We start from the raw sequence: 25279 nt of genomic DNA, 5'->3' as shown, positions 1-25279 counted from the left end.
AGAAAGATAAAATTGTTTTTTTTTAAACCCAAATGAAAAAAAAAATACTTCAAATCTTTTCTTTGTTGAATAATAATAGGCTGCAATTCAGAAATCAAAGTCTAAAAGTTGTTTTCTTTTTCTTCTTCCTCCCGCCCCCACTTTGTTTAATTCCCTCAGGGAGTAAATCAGCAGGTGCTGAGTTAGGAAGTCTGTATACACCTTTGTTCGGAAACCATTACACCAGAGCTACCTCGCTGTTTTTTCAATCTAAGATCTATGTATAGTTAGCATAGGTATACAAAATTAAGAAATGAGTTGTCAAAAGGAAAATATAGATAAAACAGAGAAAAGCCAATCAGAAAAAAACTTGATGCAGCCTATTGTGGCAAAACCTACTCTGCCTATGTGTGATTTACCGCTCTGGAGACTCAGTCCCTTGCCACCACCAAGAAAGAGGAGTATTTTCCATCCTACCTCATATTAAAGATTGCAGCTGTTGACTGTTTCAGCAATAAGCAAACTATATTATCCTGACATTATATGTTAAATGGCATTTTGCAACTGGATCATTCATTGGAATATACATTTTGTTGTTTTTGTATTCCTTTGATTGTTTTATCAAGTCTGTAATAGTATTAGAAATATAATACTCTGGGGAAAATATGACAATTACGAATTCTCATATAAGTAAAACTTTACTAATTTGGAAAAATGGAAGTGAGAAGGCCTTGTGACTTGAAGAATCGGAATCAGGCTGTTTTGAAGGACATGGAAACACACTGTTCCCAAAGAGACTCTCAGAAAGGTCCGGCTGGGCTTGCCTTAAGAGGCATACAAGAATCACAGCATTGCACAGGAGGTTTTTGCAATTAGATAATACTAAACTGTTTTTTAAAGTACTCGTGCAATGTTTGCTCTTTCATAAATAGCCTACCTCCTCTGTAATCTTAAATTCTCAAATGTGTATATTGCATACTTTGTCAAATTAGAACAAATGATTCTGCTCATCTTTTTCCTAAATTATGATAGATTATAAATCCATGATGATTTACTATGATTCCATTATGATTTTTATTTTATATTGATGATATGAGAGATAAAGCACTTTTCTGCTTTGGAAAATGCAGAGTATATGTTTTGTTTCCTTTTTACATATCAGAAAAAGACACACAGAGATCAAATACTTTGCTGGGGAAAAAATGGAGATTTAATACAACTGTACATCAAAGATCTCTCTCTGTTGAGTTATAACTAAGTTTTCAACAACTAAGCAGGGGATAGCCATTCAATAAGGCATTTTGTGGGTGTCTTTTATAACTGAGGAATATAAAACAGATGAAAGTTTGTCCTTACCATGCCCTTAAAATGCAAAAAATAAACATTTATTGAAATCTATATCATTACAATATAATGCATTTATTTAAGATTAGAGGTAAATTAAATAGCATAGATACCTCTTATTCATAAGATTTTGTTTACCCTCTCAAGTTCTTACATGGTATTGAGTGTTTCTGAGCCTCTTTTTCTCCGTTTACAGCAACAGCGGTCTCCAGTGAACAGAATCCCGTTATTATCATTGCTGTGGTTGCAGTGGCAGGGACCATCATTCTGGTGTTCATGGTCTTTGGCTTCATCATTGGGAGAAGGTAGAACACAGATTTGTTCTAATCTGTAACACAGAATGTATTGATTTTTTAGAATTATGTCAGGCTATTACTTACTATTTAGTGTATTAGAATGTTAGATACTAAATGCAAAAATTCTTTGGGATGAGATACTAAAGGTTAATAAATTTCCATTCTCCCAAGGTCAAATACAGTGTGAGCTTAATCATTCATTGCCTTTAGTTTAAGAGCAATGAGTACTGTAAGTGCTATTGGGTGTATTTTTATTGGTTACATTCAGCTAGGTTTTCATTATAAATACAGTAGATACCTAGGAGAAATTCACTCTTTTAGTTAATGGTTTGTGGAAACCATTTAAAATCTGCTGTTGTCGTTGTTTTTCAGAAGAAAGTACAATTATTCACTCATTGATAAATCTAAATCTGTGAAGTATGTTCCTTCTACATTGTCTCACACCAAGACTTTATATTCTGTATGTGTTTTAATCATATTACTTACTATATTATTAATGAGTTCATAACTATGGGCAAGAAGTTTCTGCATGTTGTTTATTGCTCTAACTAGCAAGTAGTTAAAGAATTAAGGTATACTGTACTGAATTTTAAATATATAAAGTAAGATCATTGTTTGAGATCATCACAAATTTGATTTTTTTTCCTAGGCACTGTGGTTATAGCAAAGCTGACCAAGAAGGGGATGAAGAACTTTACTTTCATTGTAAGTGTTTGGCTTTTTTTTTTTTTTATTATTTGTACCCCAGTTAATACAGAGACCTGGTTGTTAGTATTGGCATGAATAAATTCCTAATGTATCATGCTTGAAAGTACCTAATGAACTCAAAATGTTGCTTTAAAGCATTTGAACGAGATATTTAGAATGAAAATCATATGATGTGAATTTTGAAAACAAAATATATTCAGAAATCTAATCTCTCGTAAGAAATTTTAGTATAACTGCAGGATATTTAGCTGCTTTTATGTCACAGTTTTTCCTTTTGCAAACTTTGCCCAAGCGTTTCATACCATTCTAACAACAATCCATTAAATGCTGCATGGCCCATATTCTAGTGAAGGAATTCATTTAGAAGGATAGACCCTTTGTCCCACCCAATGAGTGATGCTACCATGACAGCCTAAGCTAAGGAGCCTTCTTCTCTTCAGCCACTATCTATACATTGTCTGATAGATGTTTCCCCAGATATAAATTGAATAATAGGATTGAATCCTCCAATTTTTTCTGTGGATTTTGGTTCCCTGATTCTTAAACATTCATTTTGGAAATCATATTCAGAAGAGGCCTTGGGAAACCAAAGAAAATAGATGCCCATCTGCATTAATTCTATTCCTATTGCAATGTGGATGGCAAGTGAAAAAATGAGAGCTATGCAAATAAATGTTATTCCTTCCTGTAGCCAAAGAAAAAACCTCACAATCATATGGTTTTAGTTCTAATGATTAATGATGTTCATATCCAAGTGCATCATTTTTATTTTTAATCCTTGGAAATATTAAAAAACAATTTCACTTATTATTTTTCTTGGTAGCATAATCTTTACTAAGATTGCTCTTGGAGAAAAAAAGTTTCTAATTTTCCCATGAGTTACACCTATTATTATGTTATTTATCAAATTATTATGGTAGTATCTAAGAAGATATTGTCATGTACCCATCCTAACGTCACAAAAAATGTATAAACATCAATCAAGAAAATGCATGGTTTAAAGACACAAATTGGGAGCACTATTATTATCGTTACTGTGATTCTCAGTGATGAGAGTGCCACAGGCAGTTTATAGCGATACACAGAAAAAAACGGAGGGTACATTTTTTTCTCTTTTACAACAGGAGACAATATCTTTAACACTTCCCCAACAGAAAAGAGCGAGTTGAAACTTGAATGCTTAAACTTTTACAACTAGTTTTAAATGTATGTAGAAGAGTAACATATAGTTCCTAAAATCCCCTATTCTACCCATTTGTGAACAATTTGATGACAGAATCATTTAATTTTACCTTCAACAGTTTGTCACTTTTCTTTCCTTTACTGAATACGTCTGAGACATCCCCAAATTATCAAATACGTTTTAGTTTCTTTGCCTTTAACTTTCAGGTTATGCAGAAGGTAAACTGAAATGTGACTTACCTGAAACATGTTGTATAGCCATATGCTAAATTGTCATCACTCAGTTTTAATATTTTGATGCCATTTGCTTTTTTTACATTTGACATCGAGTTTGTAATTAGAAACAATAGAGCTGCATGTTTACTTGCTGACATAGACAAGATAAGCCTGATATATATATATATATATATATATATATATATATATATATATATATATATATATAAACCGTTTTCACCTCTAGAGCAAAATATCAATGGTGGTTTTAAGTTATTTAACACTCATGAGAAATGTCAATGAAATGTTAACACACAAAAAAGCTCATTCTCTTAAATTGAGAGAAACAAGAAACCAGAATATTCAGAAATATGTCAACGTTTTCCTTATTTTAAAACATCCGTTTTAGATGAATAATGAAAAATTAAAGTGCACTTAGCAATATCCTACCCTAGTAAATCCTTGATATTTTTGAATCACCTTCTTTACAAAGGTATCTTTTCTTGTCATCTGATGACCAGGCACTTGATTTGATTTTATAGCTGTATCTAAAATACGTAAAGTACGACTCTATGGTCACCAGCTGTTTACAAGTTGGTGTCCTTTTATTTCTTTAGTATACAGACAATTTTCTTAGGTGCTAAGACACCAGATTGAATTTTTACAGAAACATGAAAGCAACCATTTAACTAGCTTTTAGAGCACTGAATTTAATAGAATGTCCAGTCATTTGTATCAGGCGCCCTCGACTCTCCATGGCCCCGAGTGCTACATTTAAAGATATAAACACAATGGAGAAGTGTAGTGAAGCAATTCCAATTTACATTTTGTTTCCTCCTACCATTTCTTCTAACAATGTCTTTGAATCCAAGCTGGGCAGTATTTCATGTTTTTATGCCAAAATTGCTCTGGCCTGTCAAAATGTTTTATGACAGCTTGAATAAAGAACCATCAGAGACCCATTTGAGATGCAGAAGGTTACCTCCAATCTAGCTCCCTTATCACAAAACAAAAACAAAACAAAACAAAACAAAACAAAAAAAAGAAAGAAAGAAAAAAGAAAGAAAGAATGGAAAGGGAGAAGATGGCTCATTCTCCATCTGCCTGCCAATCTAGGAGGTTAACCTATTGTTTTCTTCCCTTCTCTCTTTTTCTCTTCCCCCCCTCTTCCCTGTACTCCTTCTTCTCTCTTTTCTCTTTCTATCCCCTCTCTCTTTTCTTCTTGTGTTTTTTTTTTCATGTTCAGCTTTAGTAACAAATGAGCATCTGTCAGTTTTATAAACTGCAACAATAATTGTTTAAGACAATCAATTTTGGATAAACAATCAACTACAGCAGAATAAATCAAGATTTTTAAATCCCATTTTCCTTTATACATTCTGCTTCTTTTTGTTTGTTATGTGTTTATTTTTTAAATATAGTTTTAATATAATGTGATGACATAAGCACAGTTAGGCTGCAGTGTAATACATAAATATATTGTTCTCAAAATAGTAAGATTTAATGAAAAGATTGTTCAGTGGCTTTGTTAAAACAATAAAGTTTTTTTGAGGATATAGTGTAATTCTTTTTATTGCATTAATATAACCAAATATATGCCTATCTATCTTATCTTTGTCTTTAACCAAATGATTAGATTTGGAATACATTATTGTAACTGAATTTGATTTAAAGTTGACATAGCATTATCTGTTACCTGCATGCTTCTGGGTGCATTTTAAGAAGATTTTAACTTTTAAGATGATTCTATGTTGTTTGAATTTTGACTACCTTTTCTGAGGCATATTGGCTACCTCCTTCCAGAGCCTTATATTTGAAAGTTCATAGAAACCATTCCTCTTTCAAATTGCTGTCATCCACGGTTAGCAGATCCCAGGAATATTGTAAATTTTTAACTTTACTCTGCATTTTGTACATCTGGCCTCTATTGCCCTTCAAGGTGAAGATGAAACTGTGTCTTTAGTAGATTTCTCTCTGATTCTGTGATAGTGGTCCCTCACATCTTGTACTAATTTTATGTATATGTCAACGGTGGTTGGTCTTTACAAAAATAAATCAAAAGAATAAGTAAGATGTCTAAATGTTTTTTAATATTGCTGTCAGTGTAGTAGGCTACCTGTAAATGAAATGTCTTCTTTTCCCAGTGTATTAATTTGATTGATTGACTGACTGATAGATTTACAAATGTGTTTCCAAGTCCATTACAAACCTCAATATGGCTTGAACTATGCCATGATAGCAGTGAATTTAATTAAACCTCCAGTCTGATAAGAGTCACGTCAGAGAATTTTGGTGATGTCTTTTGTTGATTTACTGGAAAAGCAATTCAGTTAGTAACCTATGAGCTGGATCCTATGTTACCTATAGAAGCTTGCAGATAATACCTATACGCCAACAGACCGAAGTAGTCTGTTAAAACTGCTGTGAATCAGGTGATGTGGAAGCAAGTTCACTGTTCCAAGGAGCACTCTGCATAATGAAATTCCTGGGCTGACTGCACAATAAGTGCTTTGCTTCATCACAGTCATGCTTTCTTACATCATTACAGTTAAATTTCCAGGCACCAAAACCTACATTGACCCTGAAACCTATGAGGACCCAAATAGAGCTGTCCATCAATTCGCCAAGGAGCTAGATGCCTCCTGTATTAAAATTGAGCGTGTGATTGGTGCAGGTAAGGCTGTTGTAGCTTCCTTGTTCAGCTGTTCCATTTAGCCAGGATCGAAAGTCATACATCATAATGACAGGCAAATAATTATACCTCAAGTATAGAACTTTTGCATTCACCTGAACTGTTGGAAGCAATGAGGCTGTACTTGTTTATGAGATCTCAAGAAAAAAATGAAAAAGAAGCATGTGGCACAGAAAATCTGTATATCTTTTGTCTTCTGTTGGATTTTTAAGATATTGCTCTACAATAAGTTACTTCACAATAGTTCTGGCCTGCTGTTTAAGAAATGACTTAGTATTCTTTTTTTTTAAATGAGAATGTTCCTGAATTTTGTTGGAATCTACATTTCCTCTTACTTGATTTGCCATCTTCCTGCCAGGCTTTCACCTTTTTTGATCCTTTTTTTTTTTTTAACCTTTTTTTTTTTTTTCATGCATTTGTAGGTATTAGTCAGCCATTTAATTCCATGCAGAAAATTAAGATGTGTGACTTATATAAAAAGAATATTATTTTCTACATATACAATATATATTTTTTACATGTGAATTTATTTATTTTTGAGAGAGACAGAGCATGAGTGGGGGAGGGGCAGAGAGGGAGGGAGAGAGAGAATCCCAAACAGGCTCCATACTTTCAGCTCAGAGCCCTATACTGGGCTTGAACTCATAAACCGTGAAATCATGACCTGGGCCGAGATCAAGAGTCGGATGCTTAACCAACTGAGCCACCCAGGGACCCCTGTATACAATATATTTTCATAGTAATTATACACTTTGGATTCAACTCTCTTAGATTTAGCAGTCCTAGTGCATACAAATTTCAGACTTTGAAATCTAAAAAATACTTGCTTCTCAAACCATAAAAGCAATAGCAATGCTTAGAATTTGCAAATGCATCCTCATGCTTTAGCCGCCAGTGTACATTGTATCCTGTATTCAAATCTAAAGGTTGTTTCTAAAAACGTTTTTGTTAATCCAGTTAAAAAATTGTAGTTTGCGTAACAGATAGTTTAGCAAAGCTTAGAAGTGTTTTTAGTATTATGCATTTACTATGAACGAAGAAATATTTTTGAGATTAACATACACCTGCCTGTTCTATTACTTCAGGAGAATTTGGAGAAGTCTGCAGTGGTCGTCTGAAACTTCCAGGGAAAAGAGATGTTGCAGTAGCCATAAAAACCCTCAAAGTTGGTTACACAGAAAAACAAAGGAGAGACTTTTTATGTGAAGCAAGCATCATGGGTCAGTTTGACCACCCAAATGTCGTCCATTTGGAAGGGGTGGTTACACGAGGTAGATATCGATACCTTTCATTTATCAAGTGGACTGTCAGAAATTAGTGTTATTTTGTACCTAATTAAAAACTCAAATTATGAACCTGTTGCATATTCTAAATGAAGGGTTTTTTTTTCTTGAAATATAATGGACTAAATTTTTCATTTATGTTACTACCTCTGAAGACATCAGGATAAATGAAGGCAGGATTAGAGTTAAAGAATAAATCTGATAAACAGATTGACTGATATTTTCATTTAGCTTCAATGGCCATAAAAGTGATGCACTCTAAGTTTGTACATTTTATATAAAGTGTCATTTTCTCTGAGTTTTGTTCACAAAGTAGGAGTCAGAAGAACATACTGACTTTGTTCTTTAATTTCGTTAATCATAACCATCTTCCAAACAGATATTTAATAACTCTGAGCTTAGCAGCAGCACTGGGACGTTAGAAACACTCACAGCTCACCCATTCAGCCTTTCAGAAGAGCACCGTGTATTTTATTGAGGGTGAGAATGGGAATAAACCTGAAGTTTAGGTTATGGCTCCTTAAGATACACTTTTTTTGATACATATATATGTATATATATATATTTTTTTTATTTTAGGGAAACCAGTCATGATAGTAATAGAATTCATGGAAAATGGAGCCCTAGATGCATTTCTCAGGGTAAGTAACAAAAAAATTATCCTACCAGTAAATGCATTATCCATGTTACAACTATCAAGTTCTGTTGTGCACAGCATAAGCCATAAACATTGTAAACTTTAACAGATCAGAAAATTGCCTTTAAAAAAGCAGATTAAATTAAAGATCAGAATCCTGGTCTGGATTGAACTGGAACTTTTTGAGCACATAAGTGATAAAGTGTAGTTTGAACCTGAAACCCTTGACTCTGAATACATGGTGTAGAGTGACATTTTACTTTTCAGTACAATTGTAAATTAAATACAAAAATAATACAGAGAAGACCAAAAAGTGAGATAACCGTTCAGTAATTGGCATGATGATCCCAATTGTGTCCTGTGGAACCATTTCTGTTATATCGCTGTGTGAACACTGAGTGTAAAAGATAGAATTACTAACATTTTTAAAATTAATAATGTGTGATTATTTTTGTGATAATTCTAAATACATAAGCATACATATTTTTTGCTCTGAGACTTTTCACCTAAGGATATAAACACGTTAACAGTTTTCTAAATGACAAGGAGAAAGTAATCTAAAGAATAAGAGGACATGGAATGTGATCATACATAATCTGCAGTGATACACTCAACTCAAATTTATAAGAAATCAGAAGATTTAGAGAAATGTTTATTTATGTATAACTATCAACTCTTGGGAATAAAGCATCACCTGGAAAGGTTATCAACTCAAATCAATATCCTCATGCACTGTATTTATAATTCAGTTGGAGAAATCTGTGAGTTAAAAATGGGTTAGAAATATATGGTTGCCAGTCTGGTTGCAAAGAGCTCTCGATCCCATTTGCTGGCACATCTGTTTTAGAGAATCTTTGTTGCAAGTAATGTTCCTACCGCTAACAAAACAGGGAAAAATATAAAAAGCAAACAAAGTCAGCCAGCATCATCATTTCCTACTTCTTAGTTTCTCTTCACCTTTAATCAAAAAATGTCTCCTTTCTCTCTTTTATCATTTGGAGAAAATAAATCTTAATACATATGTTCATCCCCTTATACATTTCTAGATTACTTATATAATATTTTAGCAAGTGGAAAAACACTTAGTTGTCAAAGATAGTATTTTTGGATATTCCATTCTCTACCTTCGCCTCAAAAATCAGTGCATACTTTTGGATCTGCGTAACCTGATGCTATTTTCAAGCAATAAAAATAATCAATGTAAATAACTAAACAATTATCAAAAGTCTATTTTGTATTATTTGGCTGTCCGTTGAATCAACACTTGTTTTTTGTTTTTTTTTTACAAATGTCTATATTTCACACATGTCTATATTCTATAGATAATATAATAATTCTTATACTATAGTAAATCACCAGCGTGCAGACATTTTTAATGGTAATTTTTCCCTTTGAAAGTAGAGTTAAAGGATGTTTATTCTTGTCTTCCTGTAGAAACACGACGGGCAATTTACAGTCATTCAGTTAGTAGGAATGCTGAGAGGAATTGCTGCTGGAATGAGATATTTGGCCGATATGGGATATGTTCACAGAGACCTTGCAGCTCGCAATATTCTTGTCAACAGCAATCTTGTTTGCAAAGTGTCAGATTTCGGCCTGTCCCGGGTTATAGAGGATGATCCAGAAGCTGTCTATACAACGACTGTAAGGAAAAGTCCCTTACTGCACCTCTTCATATTCCCGAGATTTTCCTACCAAGAAAGCAGGACTTAATAATACAAAGCTACACAGTGGAAAAGACGCAAATAGATCTCAGCTTTTTGTTGTTGCTGGTTTTCTTTTTTCCTTTTGGAGGAACTGTCGTTATGTTTCCACTCTACATACAGACTGAGAAGAAGTGAGATAAGAATGGCAACATGCTTCTCTTATAGCAGGGTGTTCATATACATAACATTCGGTTTTATACAATAACATCTAGTTGCTAGCTCTCATAATTGTAGCAGAGAAATATAGTCCCATTTTAAATAAATAGATTTTAACAGAATATTAACTATGCTAATTCTTACAACTTTTGTGAAATTAGCAGAAAGGAAAATACATGAGGATTTAGTTGAAGTCCCCATATTTCATTCCATTTTAATAGTTATGTTGCCTAATTTGTCATTGTCTTTTGACTAGACTCATGGCCTAAGACCACCTAAGGGCCCATTAAATTGAGTCGCCTTAAAAATGAAAACTTGTAATGACATTTTAAAAACAGATTAGTAACTTTAAATACACTTAGAGAGATTCAAGATGGATAGATGTGATACTGCTGAATTGCTAACCAAATATACAAATGTTTAACTGTAGCTTTAGAGCTCTGCTATAAATGATTTATAAGTTATTATGCATATTTAAAATTTCAATTTCTTTTATAACAGGGTGGAAAAATTCCAGTAAGGTGGACAGCACCTGAAGCCATCCAGTACCGGAAATTCACATCAGCCAGTGATGTATGGAGCTATGGAATAGTTATGTGGGAAGTTATGTCTTATGGAGAGAGACCTTATTGGGACATGTCAAATCAAGATGTAGGTGTTACACTATTTAAACAAAAAGGATTTCATACATTAATATCCATTGTTATTGGAACATGTTGGTAACGAATGGCTCATAAGAAGAAAGTTTTATAGAATTATAAAAATATGACTGCTGAGTTTTCACAATTATTCCCACAAAAATTACCATAAATTAGTGGTTCAATTAACTTCACTTTGAAGATCGTCTTTCCTTTTTTTGAAAATATCCTCTCAGTAGATACAAAGGATATGTCCACTATCTTTTTCCTGAATAATGATAATGATGCTGTACTTGTAGAACTGTAGTGGGAAAGTCACCTGAGTAAAGGAGTCATTTGCAGAGGGGAGGACGGAAGCCTGTGTTTTATTTTGTCTTTGAAGCTTATCTTTCTTTTTCTTTTAATGTTCTCAGAAAATCTGTTTAACATGTCTACTGTTGGTGGATTTGATTAAATTTTAATTTCATGAGACAAACTAAATCTTATGCTCAACGCTGGTAGGTGTTCCATGGTGATATTTTAGAATCTAATCACAATGGGAGTACTTTTGGAAATTCCTAAAAACTTCGTACTTGTTAAATATGTATCCTGTTGCATACTAAGGCATAAAACATGCTGTGATGCATTGAAAAACAAAGGAGATAGCAGTTCTTGGGGGTATACATGTCACACCAAGAGACCACTTACAAAACAATACAGCATAAATGCAAGTGAACATTGGCTTCTATTAGGTTGAATTTGATGAAACAGGCATTTTTGCGTGTCAGAAACTTTTAAATACTGGCAGATTCATATGGTCCAACCTACTGAAAATGTGAGTGAAATCTAGACGAAAGTAGAGCAAGTATAAAATCTAGGAAGGTACCCTGGATTTGAGCTAGCAATCTGGAGAAGACTTTGGCCATAGCTAGTGAGAGAATTTTCCAAAGAGGCATATTGGACGGTCCAGAAGCTAAAACTTAGCCAAGTGTGTGGAGACCAACCAAATAGATTCCCGGTCCTAGAACAGAGCTGTGCACACTGGTATGCACACTGGTGATTTGATATGCAGATTAAGTTGGGGCAAATTGATGAAAGGCTTTTATGAAGGAGTTTAGAAATGGTACAAATGCATGTTCATGAAGAGTAAAGAAATAAGTGGTGCTTGAGGAAAGTCTGTATCGCCATTAAAAGACGGATGTGACCAGCAAACTGGAATAGTCAGTTCTCGAAGTACTATAAACATGGACAGCAATAGAAGGTGACTAAAATTAAAATCGAGTTATTTTTCAAAAATAGGTCATGAACATTGTTACATAAAATCAGCATTTTGGATTTAAATTTTAGAATTTACCGTATCAAACTCCTATGGTCTTAAAACTTGTAGATAGTTATTTTTTGACACCTGAAATCAGATTGTTTGTTGGTGAGGTTGTTTTCAGTAAATCTTCCCACAAATTTCTGAATGAACTGCAACGTTCACAGCCTGACGAGGTGACATTTTTAAGTCATTTAAATCTTTTGGTGTTTTGAACTGAGGGATGACATGAAACTTTTTTGTTTTTTTGGTTTTGGTTTTGGTTTTCCAAAGATAAAAGTCTAAATGATGAGTCTGTTTGGCAGAAGCAAAGTTGTTAATATTTGACAGGACTCAGTGTCAAAGATTTCATGGACTGTCAAAATGTGGGCAAACAAATCCTTGGGGCAGAGAAAGAGAAATATTTACATTCCCCAGACACTCAGTGGAGTTTCATTTCTTTTGACACCTTCCTTCTGTACTAGATTCAAACATAAAGGGAATGACAGGAATATAAGATGACTTAAATTCAAAGTTCACTTAACTTCTGAAAACAAGTAATAGAAAGGGTGAAGAAGAAAAGAAAATCTTCAATGTTAATTTTTAGAATTCCTTAAATATTGTTTGTCTTTCCTGAAAATGAAATGTGAAAATATATAATTAGTAGAACAAGAAATAATAAATATTTGTAATGATCAAATTAAATTATTATGTCTACAGTGACATTTACTTCCAACCTAGAACATTTAACACCAAGTTTCTTCTTTTTTGTAATTTTGAAGGTCTGAATTATAAATCATACACCAGTTTGTATAATAGTAAGGGATTACCTATACATCTCAGTTTTATAGTGAAATTTATATCACTATTCTTCTTATAGGATAATATTCGTTATTTTATACTTAATGTTGTTAAAGTGCTATTTGAGCAATTATATGTATACATTTCAAAATGCAAATGTTGAAAAAAATGAATAATTCAAAATAATGAATTTCATTCTGGCAAAAAATTCCCTAGATAAAAGCTTTTTTACTTGAAATCTCTGGTAGGAGTACATGGAAAGACTGAGGAGTTCTGACAATCCCCTGACACATATGAAAATCCTGTAAATGTGTGAATAGATAGTGGGAAGTTTGCTTTCAACAGATCTTCCTAGATATTAATTTTTTAATTAGTTTAGATTCATTTATTAAGTGAATTAATTAACTTTACATTGTTCAAACTTAGTTCCTAGTAATTTGTCAGGGATTTTAGAAAGCCTTCGAATTTCAAATGCCTTGGATTTTAGAAGACTTTTCATAAGACATCGCAAGAACAAGATGTAAATTGATGGTTACATTTGTAAACAAATCCCCCAAATTCCAGGCTGAATGCTCAATAAAGGGAAGTGTCTGTGATCACTCTGAACAGACAAGGGTATTATAGAAGTCAGTGAGGTAGATAGTTTCCAGAAGGCTTTATCTGCATCCTAGACAGGGCAATGAGCAAGAAAAACTTGGGAAAGGATAGTATGTATGTGTATGATGATACCCATATCCAAACAGGGCATCACTTGATTAACACTTGAATGGATTCTTACTGTATTTTGACATACTTACAGCTTTCTTGAATTTTCACTGCAATGGAAGCAGTTAGAATTTAGTTATTTGCTATTACAATTGAGAGTGAATGTCCCAAAGAAATTTCTAATTTTCATTCTTAAAAATCTGCAGATGTTTAGCCCTTTCCATAATGGCTTTTCAAAGACATTTCTTTATATATGTACATTCAGTCAAACATAATAATATTACAGAAATTGAAAATATTCTTCTTTGGCATTCACAACAGCTGCGTTTTAATTAAATGTATGTCTTAATTAGTTCAAATAGTTACCCTCATATTTTGACGTTCTTTAGGTAGATTACATTTTTTCTGTTTATAGTACTAAACAAAGTCATTTCTTTTCACTTTAAGCTAAGCTAATGCATTGTTAGTTTAACTAGTAGGTAATCATAAAGATGGTAAAGAAAAATTAAGTTTCCATAAAGATATTGGACATAAAGATAAATTCTTAAAGTGGGTCATTGAAAGACATTTAAGAGCTTCAAAAATATAATAATACACTTTAACTAAATTTGCTCTCAGTTAAATTGTGAGCCTTCAACTTTCCCTTTTGAAAGTCACCACTAATTTATGACTTTGTATTTTTTACGTTACAATAGAAACAAAATTGTGATTGTTTTGGTAAAACTTTGCCATAATCCCATACTTGGGGTCCAAAATATTTAATTGCATGAACTGTGGGTCATACATTATTGTGAGGTTAATGGAATGGAGATGAGCATGAGCAAAGAGCAGAAGTCCTTCATGTTAGATCCCATTTTAAGTTATTACCAGCCCATTATCATGGGGTCATTCTGTGTTCTTTTTCCTCTAATTACAATGGTCATACCCTAATAATACTGAAACACTTCGCAGCAAGCAACTTTTGTTTTTATTTCCAAGTATTTCTTTACAGTATATACTAAAGCCATGCTTCCTATTATATCCCAGTGGTCTTTTATAAATGTCATTTACCCATCACTTCCTATGAATCCAGGACCTATCTAGAATTAGAAATTGCTTAATGTATTTCTTTTTTCTTTTATTAGAATATTAAGGCTAGATCTGGACAGGTAAATCCCTGTCCAACGGGTTTCTAGAAATTTCACAAAAAGATCTTCTAAATGAATTCCGTGAATAATAACATAATGCTCTAAGAAGTGTAAGTTTAACCATTTTACCCATGTGCCTTGTTGTTTCCAAACATGAATAACTATTTGCAGAAAGTACTTCTTGCTTTCCCAATTGGAAGTAAAATGCAGCTAACCAAATACAAACTGCAGAATTTCTAGATTCAGTGTGTGCCTGAATCACCCCTCATCAGCAGGTTTACCCTCAAAGGGTATGTATGCTTGGATCATGCCAGCCTATGCTCTGTAGAAGGTTCCCAGCAATTATCATTAGTGCTCCCATAGGTAGGTGCATGATTGTTAATGGGAACGTTAGGTTCCCAAAGTCCATTCCCAATCGAGAACATCTCTTATTTTAAATTCTATCCTTAGCTGCTATTCCTTTAAAAATGTATCCACCACTGTATCTATCTTTGAAAGCCAGATGTTTCATTTTATGCTGAAATAAATGTTTTCCTGCCATAATAATAGAGTATGAAATTCCTATAATGCAAAAGGACAACTGTAGAGGTTCATTAACTCATTCCTGTAAGAGTCATTTAATGGTATTATGTTCATTGGCACAAAGACTTAAATACATATTGTGCTCAGAGATGAAGAATTCTAAATGTTTTTATGAAGGCTTGGAGAGCTGCTGAGGAATATTAATGTCAGGAGGATTGTGACCAGATTTAGATTTATACTGATTTTATGTTTTAATTTTATTTTTAAGTAACCTCTACATCCAATCTGGGGCTCGAACTTACAACCCCAAGATCAAGAGTTGCATGCTCCATGGCTGAGCCAGCCAGGTGCCCCTAGATTTGCATCTTAAAAGAGTATTTAGAGGGAAAGAACAAAGGAAAGATCACTCTATGTGCATTGTTACTTTCTAGACATCTGAAGACAAATTACAAGCAGGGATATTGTTAGAAGGTGATGGAAAATAATAAGGATTGCACTAATGTTATGAGCATGGGAACTTGTCCTGCCAAATCAGAAAGATACTGCTTCTGTTCAAATATAAGCAACCTCAAATATAAGTAAAGCCACTCTTTTCCCAATTAAAAAAAATGCCTCTCAATTATATTATTTAGTCATTTTGAATACATTAAATTTTAGAAGTTGTTTATTTACTTATTCACAATTTAAGTCACTATTTAAATAACTTAACGGAGCTTTCCAAAGTACGTTATTTTTACTTGCATTTAAGTTTTGTAACATAGAGCCCCATTGAATCCAAGTATAGGGCTGTCGCTGGAATGTTATACAAAGCCATGGAAAATTCTTTGCATTTAATACAGTTTTTTTTTTTAATTTAATTTCTCTTATAATTATATATTTGTGATCTTTACAGAGTTACCATTGTGTTTGTTTGTGTGATTTAAAGCTTTCTGAAGTTTGGGGTATTTTAGAGGACTGCTTACAAGATACACAACCTTTGTAGCAATGGGATCATAAACAAGGACACTTTTAAAATTCTGTCCTTTGTCCTTCATTGGCATTCAATACCAACACTGATTAAGGTCACTTAAGTGTAAGGATTTTTTCTCCATCATTGTTATTCAAACTAAAGTACTTCTCTTATTTGAACATGTATGCATTTAAGAAGGAGCATCATCAGAAAGTGGTGACTAATTTGCTGTACATAGAAGGAATCTACAACTGTTCTCACGTCAGCTTTCTGGGTGTGATGACTGGAAAGGCCATTAATTGATTAGTAAAAGGTTTTAGGGAAGGCGAGAAATTCAATTATAAATAGAGTATGAGATGCTTATAGAAAATTCAGTTGAAGACATCTAGTAAACTGATGTATAGGATATATAACATAGTATTCAGGGGAGAATTTCAACTAAGAATTGTACCTTATTATATTTTTCAAAAATTGCTATTATTAGGTTAATCTATTTACCTTTTAAATTTGATCAATTTGCATATAGAGATTTTTCTTAAAGTGTACTTTTTTTTTCCTATACAAAAGATTCTCTGTAGAACTTGTTGATGCCAGCTACTTTATTCATTCCATCTGCAACCTTTTACATTTTAATGTGTTATTCTGGAATGTCAACAAGCATCTTAGGGATATGTTTCCCTACAAATATTGTTAATCAATATTTCTCTTTTTTTTTAAGTTTATTTACTTATTTTGAGAGAGAGAGAGAGAGAGAGAGTGCAAGCATGGGAGGGGCAGAGAGAGGTAGACAGAGAATCTCAAGCAGGCTCTACAGTGTCATCGCGGAGCCCTATGCAGGGCTTGAACCCACCAACCGCTGGATCATGACCTGAGCTGAAACCAAGAGTCGGAAGCCTAACCGACTGAGCCCCTCAGGCACCCATGTTAATCAACATTTCTTAAAGCCAGCTTTTGTCTGCCTACTTTTGCCTTTATTTTCTTCAGAAACCCAAGGTTTCCTCTTTGTTTTTTCCAGAGTCACTTTTTTTCTTACATTTCTACTGCTATTATATCAGTCAGTATCAAAAATGATTTGTTAATTCCCCTTGATATTATTCTAATGTTTTACAAGTCCCTCTTATTTGTGTTGTTTGCCTTGGTAATTATTTTCCTGTGCTGCTGAGATTTGTAACAGTTTCTGGTTTTTAGCGTCAAATCTTGCTTTCCATATAAACAAACAAACAATAAGTCTGAATAATAAACTTTTAGACTTTTTGATTGCCATGTACCAATGTTTATGGAGACTTATTTTTCATGAACATTCAAAGCTTGTTATAGTGTTTAGGCTGTTATTAGATAGTGTATTAGCACTATCACATACAGTGATGTGCGAGTAAAAGTTTAACAACCAGCACTCTGGGAAAGCACTAACTTGTAGCCTTCCCCGATTTCCTGGTGTAACCCTTCTCCCATCCTCTTCCCCAAAGCTGATTTCAGTTTTCCAGTGTGAGGTCACTAAACTTGGAGTTGGAAAGTGATGCAGTCACCTTTATGAACCACTGTATGCTATTCGCTCCAGCACACCACTATATAACACTATATATTTCATAAGTATATAGGCTCCATGATATTTAAAGTGATAGTGTGCTTGGTAATATTTTCTATCATAGTACATTCTGCATTTTGATATCTTGTTTGAAAGTGTCATTTGAACTCTGCAAAAAGTGACACTTTTGGGGGTTAAAATCGGGGTAACTGAGACCTTCCTCTTACAACTTGAAGAATTCATAGATTAATAGACAAATATGTACATGTACAGCTATATACAAGTAAAATGGTTTCATAACATATTCCGCTTTCAAAACCTCTGGGATGACATTAGTAGTTTTCCATCTATTGCACCCTGAGTGACTTTAATTATTGCTCCCTATTGCAGAATTAACTAGGAAGTGTCATGATATCGTGCTCTTCATGCACCCCTTGATAACATATTTAAGGTTCATAGATGTTTGGGGAAAAATATGTCTTTTGCAATGCTTCAAGATGTGCTTCAATCTTATCTGGATAAATCGCTTTGCCTACTGAACAATTCATTTTATTATCATTGAGCCTCAATTAGTAATATTTTTAATGTCCCTTTGGCTATTAGGTTATAAAAGCAATAGAAGAAGGTTATCGTTTACCAGCACCCATGGACTGCCCGGCTGGCCTTCACCAGTTGATGCTGGATTGTTGGCAAAAGGAACGTGCTGAAAGGCCAAAATTTGAACAGATAGTTGGAATTCTAGATAAAATGATTCGAAACCCAAATAGTCTGAAAACACCCCTGGGAACTTGTAGTAGGTAAGAAATACCTAAGGGAATGGACTCTGGGAGACATTCAAATACTCACTCAAACCTTCTGTCTCCTCAGTCCTAACCCAATGGCAAATTGACACTTGTGTTAAACTATATATCCATGTTAAATGTATTGTGTTTACCAAAGTCTTTATTTTTTCTTTTCAGATATCTGGCTTACCTTAATTAACTAGTGTTTAAAGGGACCTATTGTTATTGCCTTTTGTTTTTCTTAAAAGTTATGGTAGATATCGTTGGCCATCATTTTAGAAGACTTTCTAAACTGGAATTTTATGATCAGGTGGTGTTCCACATTTTCAAATCATCGTTAGTATTATGTGGGATTTTATTACTAGTGCTTTACTTTTTTGCATAATATATTTTCTTGTTTTGCTTTAAGCTATTTAGTAAAATGATTCTATGAAGTTAAGGTTTATGAAAGTAATTCAATACATGATTAAAGAGGTGTACTCATTAAAAAGAGTCTGAAGCACTCCATGCATTCTTTGTGCTTGGCTTACTCCATTGAAGGTGTATTAGAAATTAATAAGCTTTAGCTTCTGAGTCATGCTGATGCTCTTGTCTGTACTGGTCATTAAGCCCTTGTGGAGGTATATGAGCTCACTAGGCACTACAAGGGTGCCATTAGTACGGAGAACACACAATGTTCTCAATAACACCACGTGGTCTGAACAAGTTAGTCCACAACCAAATGTGCTTCCTTTACTCCCAGTTACTTTTGGAGAAACAAATGAATAAAGAAATGTGTGCTGATTACAAATACTGTTAGCTGTACTTTTAGAAGTACATGGAAGATGCAATGGTGGTCATCAAATCCAACCAAAATGTAAATTGTGGATTTTGTAGTTATTGGGCAACCTTTACACATTAGATTTTTTTATTTTTTTTAATGTTGATTTATTTATTTTGAGAAAGAGAGGGATGGGGAACGAACTGGGGAGGGGCAGAGAGAGAGAATCCCAAGCAGGCATCACGCTGTCAGTGCAGAACCTGAGATGGGGCTCGATCCCACAAACCGTGAGATCGTGGCCTGAGCCAAAACCAGGAGTCACACACTCGACTGACTGAGCCACCCACATGCCCCTACACATTAGATTTTCGTTAGCGTATCTGTTTATTTTTTACTACAACATCAATTAGAGTATGTAATTTTATTCTTTTACCCTTATTTTTTTATGAGCCAAGACATTCTTTCTTTAGTAGTTCATGAAAAAAATTTGCTTTTCTGTTTCATTCTTATCTAGGCCAATAAGCCCTCTTTTGGATCAAAACACTCCTGACTTTACTACCTTTTGTTCAGTTGGAGAATGGCTACAGGCTATTAAGATGGAAAGATATAAAGATAACTTCACGGCAGCTGGCTACAACTCCCTTGAATCTGTGGCCAGGATGACTATTGAGTAAGTTGAAACTCACGAAATTCTATTTAATCATTTATTAAGTACATTCCAAGCTTTATACATCAGGTCATTGTCCATAAATTACAGAGGTTGTAAACCCCAAAATCAGAGAGAAAATCATCTCTTTAATAAGTGTCCACTATATGCCAGGTATTATGCTAAATAGACCTTTGAACTTACAGTGTATTCTTAAACTCTCACAGCAATAATTTTATTATGTCAATAGCTTTATACACAGCAAGGTGCAGGCTCAGAGAATTTAAGTATTGTTCCTAAACTGACTCAAGTAGTAAGTGGTAGCTAATTTGTCTCCATAGCCAGTATTCTAAGCCCCACAGAGTGAGCCTCTTTCCTTAACCGTGTATCATTTAGGTGCCTGTTCACTGAGGAAACTTCCTCCATTGCAAAAGAGGATTTCTTTCACCATGTTTGCATGACATGAAAAACTCAAAGCTTCATACCCAATACCACATCCACTTTGACATCCAATATGATCACTTTCTGAAGAGGTCAAAGGAGGCTTAATTCAGTTAACTGTAACTAAGAATTTAACCTATGTTTTGGAAGGTGTGTGATTGATTCATTTTTTTAAGTTCATTTATTTATTTTGAAAGAGACAGAGAGCATGAGTGGGAGAGGGGCAGAGGGAGAGAGAGAGAATTCCAAGCAGGCTCCACACTGCCAGCGCCGAGCCCGACATGGAGCTCAAACTCATGAAACCGTAAGATCATGACCTGAGCTGAAACCAAGAGTTGGATGCTTAACCAACTGAGCCACCCAGGTGCCCCCATTTTTTTAACCCAAAGAGTGACAATAAAGCAATTTTTAAAATTGCTATGAACTGAAAGTAAAAAGAACAAATTTTCCTTTCTGGCTCCCACACTGATTATGTGGTCTTAGGAAATCCACTTACTATCTCTGAACTTCAGCTTCATGTGCTGCAGCACAAGTCTTATGGGCAATGAGGTTCCTCTCGGCCAACGTGTTTCAAAATGGGAAACAATTATCAAGGATCTGTTAGTGGATCCAGTTTGTGAACTGCTGTGCAAAGGGTTTCACGTTTTTCAGATGACAAGGCCAGCAATCAGCTACTCTTTTCTGGTGTGCCGGGAGGTGGCACCCACGTGAATTTAAGCATGTGCGTGCTGTCTTGTTGGGTTTACTCCTAGTCACCATGTGGGTAGAGCTGGCATAATTACACCTTCTCTCTCCAAAGAAATCTACTTGCCTGAAAAATGATGTTTCTCAAAGTTTTCTTGGACCCCTACTATGAAATAATGGAGTATTGTACTGTTGCTATATTTTAGCTGCTTGCAAATACCTAACTAAGCTCAGTCCTTCTGGCTATTAGGAAAGGTAAAAGTACATACACAGACACAGTATATGTCAAATTTAAACTATTTAACATAGATATTGCACATTTTAGAAAATAATTTTTTTTTCTAAAATGTAGGCAAATGATTAAACTGAAATGGAGTTGAGTATACAATCAATAATATGCACAGAATCGCCACTTGATAATTAAACTCAGGATAAATCTTTTGTGATCATTGACGATTCTTGATTTACTAGACCCCAAAATGTTTACATTCATCCTCCATCCTACTGTAACAATTAAAAATTTTGAAGTTCGCTCAGGTTCAAGAATACAGCATTTCAAATAACATTTCCTAATCTTAAGTTAATAATAATTTTAAGACTGTGATAATTTCTGGTACAAAGTTTCAAATCAGTTTAAAGACAACCTGTGGCAAATCAAGAGCCGGAGAAGTTAAGTTCTTAGGAAGGACCATGCCGATGAAGTTTGCCAGTCAGACCTGCTGCGGGTATATGATCATAATACCCAAGACCACTAAGATAAGATCTGTTTGCCTACGATAAACAGATGTTTTAATTAAAGAGCTGATGACAGTTTAGTACCAAATCCACTCTGTGAAAGGTAACTAATAAAAAAATGCATTTGTCTTTTTCAGGGATGTGATGAGTTTAGGGATCACACTGGTTGGCCATCAAAAGAAAATCATGAGCAGCATTCAGACTATGAGAGCACAAATGCTCCATTTACATGGAACTGGCATCCAAGTGTGATTAGCGTTTCTCCCTTACGAGGGAGATCATGGACTGCGAGAAAACAGTACTGGCCTTCGGGATATGCATAAGAAATGCTGCTAGAAGACAGTTGATGTCCTGGGTCCTTCCTACAGTGAAGAGAAGATTTAAGAAGCACCTACAGACTTGAACTCCTAAGTGCCACCAGAACACATAAAAAGGGAATTTAGGATCCACCCCTGGTGGCCAGGAAAACAGCAGTGACAATAAACAAAGTACTACCTGAAAACATCCAAACACCTTGAGCTCTCTAACCTCCTTTTTATCTTATAGACTTTTTAAAATGTACATAAAGAATTTAAGAAAGAATATATTTGTCAAATAAATTCATGATCTTATTGTTAAAATCAATGAAATATTTTCCTTAAATATGTGATTTCAGACGATTCCTTTTTAAAATCATTTGTGTTTATTCTTCATAAGGACTTTGTTTTAGAAAGTTGTTTATAGCTTTGGACCTTTTTAGTGTTAATCTATGACATATTACTACACTGGGTACCTTTGAAAGAATCCAAAATTAAAAACAAAAACAAAAACAAAACAAAACCATAGCATGATTGAAGATCTATCTCCGTCAGAACATTGGTATCCTTTTCTGTGCCATTTTATTTTGTTTAATTAGTGCTGTTTTGATATCATTTGCTAATTGGCAGGTAGTCAAGAAAACGCAAGTTGCCAAGAGCTCTGGTATTTTTTAAAAAGAAATTTTTTTGTAAAGATCAGACAACACACTATCTTTTCAATGAAAAAAGCAATAATGATCCATAAATACTATAAGGCACTTTTAACAGATTGTTTATAGAGTGATTTTACTAGACAGAATTTAATGAAAAAATTCAAATTGTAGGTTTATGACTATAAAGAAAAAACGAGGCGCTTCATCTAAAGAGTGTGGGTGAAAGCAAGTCTCTGAGAGCAAGAACTATCCAGTGTTATCTAAAATTTAATCTGAGCACATCGAGATTTTTTTCAATGTTGAGACATTAGGAAATTTAGGAGAAATAGTTGACATATATTTTATATCCTATTCTGTTTAATGCAGTCCAAACACAAAAAGAAAGGAGTAAGTTTTATATTAGAACTCGGAAGCATGAGAAAAGGGGCGGTTCACATTTTCACCTTTTAAAAACAGATTTGCTGCACAGAATATCATCACTGCAGTTTTTAAAAAAGTCTTTTATTTGTGAACGCTGATATAAGAAACTTATTAAATGAAAGAACTCTTTTTACCGTGTAAGGAAGAGGTGAAGGATCTGGCTTTTTTTTTTTTTTTTAAGCTTTATTTATTAAACCATATTATTTGATTACTGTGTTAGAATTTCATAAGCAATAATTAAATGTGTCTTTATAGATATTTCAGGAATGTATACATATTGTGAGTAATGCTTTCAAAGTTATGAAAATCATGAACTACCCCAGAATTGAACTGTTGTACTTCCAAAGAGAATTGGGCTGTTTATAATGATTTTAATAGAGAAAGATCCCAGGGATCGGTCATAATTGGTCTTGTTTGATAATGTGGGCATCCACAAACAAACAAATAACAGAGACAAAAACCTGTAAATGTTCCTTTGTAAAACTTGTAAATTTTATTTATACTGTCTTGTTTTGTACACACATTTCTCTGTAGTGGGCTCTGAATACATTGAAAATGCACTATATTTTTCTATTTTACTTGCAGAGCATCACAAAAGAACAGGTATTTTCAGTGCTACATAATGTGTTTTCCCACATTTAGGACCAAAGATGGCTATAGAAAAACTCAAATGGATTGCTTCCCAAACCCCTCCCCACCCTTTTTTTTTTTCTTTTAAATCACTGTACAGTGTTATTTGATATTTTAATTTATTTTTCAATTGACGAGAAAAATCATTTTAATTTCACTAAAATGTTTTTTGTCCCTAAGGAACAAAATAATCTGTAAAATAATTTTAATTAGCGTAATACAGTCACCTAGACACTTCCATTTGTAATCTTTGTAATAGACTGTAAATATATTTTTGGAACTATAACACAATGTGCTTGAGGGTTATTTTTCAGTGTCTGCAGTGTATACAAGTGTTTATACTGAGTACAGCACTTTACAATTCTAATCAGTAGCATTGGCCTTTGAGAGAATGAGTGAAAGAGGTTGAGTGAGTGTTCCTAATTCCGTTTGGATTCTAAACTCACTAATAATGAAGTTCTTTTCCTGTTCATAGCTTAAGGTGCTTATTTTTTCTATTAAAATTAAATTAACAAAAAGCCATTCTAGAAATAGAAGACATAGTATGGTACATGCAAACGGTGTCTTTCCTGCTTTTTTCTAGCACTAGATTTATAGTTGAGTAGTCTTTCTTGCATAGAAGGGCAGAATAAAAGTTTTTTTGAGTTTTTTTTCAAAAATAACTTTTTTCTTCAGCAATATACCTCATCTGCCTTAAATTTTTTACAGCTCTTTACAGGGAAAGGGGAGAAGGGATGGGAAAGACACACAGCACAATAGGAAGTGTATGAATACATCACTCTCTCGTTTGTAGGTTTCTTTTCCGGACCAACATTATGATTTAGAAATACATGTATGTGAAACGAATATTCAGAGAAAAAGAATTAACATTGTAATGCTGATTGTAATACTCTCTTCCAGAAAGAGATGAAATGGTATAACGATAAGAATGTACAACTTGCACCTTGAAATCTTTTTTTTTTTTTTTTTTTTTTTTTTTGATAAATTAGTGCTCAGGGGAGGAAAGGTAGAGAAAGCAAACGTCAAAAATTGAATTCAAAACTTATAAAAATGCAAAAGGAAATGGCCTCCTTGCTTTAATAGAGCCACCTTTTTTAGAACGCTGTCTTCACACTCGACTTGTGTTTTGCATTCAGTACTGAAATAAAAGTAACTTTTATTACATCCGAATCTAACATTTTCTCAGCAATTGATCGGCCTTGTTTACTGGGACTGGTGGTTTATGCTTGTCAGAGCACTATTAGTTGAATCACATTGTATACTTATGTAATCTACATTAGCTAGTACTATTTAGGACTATATTTTAATTGCTCCTCTTATCCGTGTTTTTAAGACAATTAAAATGGTGTATTTCACCTCTTTTTTTTTTTTTTTTTTTTTAATTTAGGTAATGCTGATATTCTCCCGTTTGTTTCCTGAGTAGCCACAACGGTGCTGCTCACTGATGTGCATGTTCAAATAAATTACTGATGTGTATTTTTTTGCTCTAT

General features: G+C 33.8%; 1 protein-coding gene across 5 annotated transcripts in view; it reads left to right on the top strand.

Moving 5' to 3' along the window:
• EPHA7 (EPH receptor A7) overlaps positions 1–24959 on the top strand; it is a 173250-nt gene extending 148291 nt beyond the window's left edge. For 2 of the 5 annotated variants that reach the window (XM_086707432.1, XM_025925521.2), the window contains exons 8-17: positions 1520–1628; positions 2269–2324; positions 6286–6399; positions 7503–7688; positions 8280–8341; positions 9772–9981; positions 10701–10850; positions 18346–18539; positions 19799–19954; positions 21928–24959. In XM_086707432.1, the coding sequence (XP_086563558.1) occupies positions 1520–1628; positions 2269–2324; positions 6286–6399; positions 7503–7688; positions 8280–8341; positions 9772–9981; positions 10701–10850; positions 18346–18539; positions 19799–19954; positions 21928–22042 (1352 nt within the window). In that variant the 3' untranslated portion in view covers positions 22043–24959. Of the gene's footprint in view, positions 1–1519; positions 1629–2268; positions 2325–4971; positions 5797–6273; positions 6400–7502; positions 7689–8279; positions 8342–9771; positions 9982–10700; positions 10851–18345; positions 18540–19798; positions 19955–21927 lie in introns of those variants that run through there. The other 3 variants (XM_025925522.2, XM_025925520.2, XM_086707433.1) reach the window with 2 other exon arrangements.
• The last annotated feature ends 320 nt before the right edge of the window (positions 24960–25279 follow it).

The sequence above is a fragment of the Puma concolor genome, chromosome B2 (assembly GCF_028749965.1).
Source record: "Puma concolor isolate L17-30 chromosome B2, mPumCon1.1.hap2, whole genome shotgun sequence".
Lineage (NCBI taxonomy): Eukaryota > Metazoa > Chordata > Mammalia > Carnivora > Felidae > Puma > Puma concolor.
The sequence above is the reverse complement of the archived record's forward strand: the minus strand, read 5'-3'. Positions and strand labels throughout refer to the sequence as shown.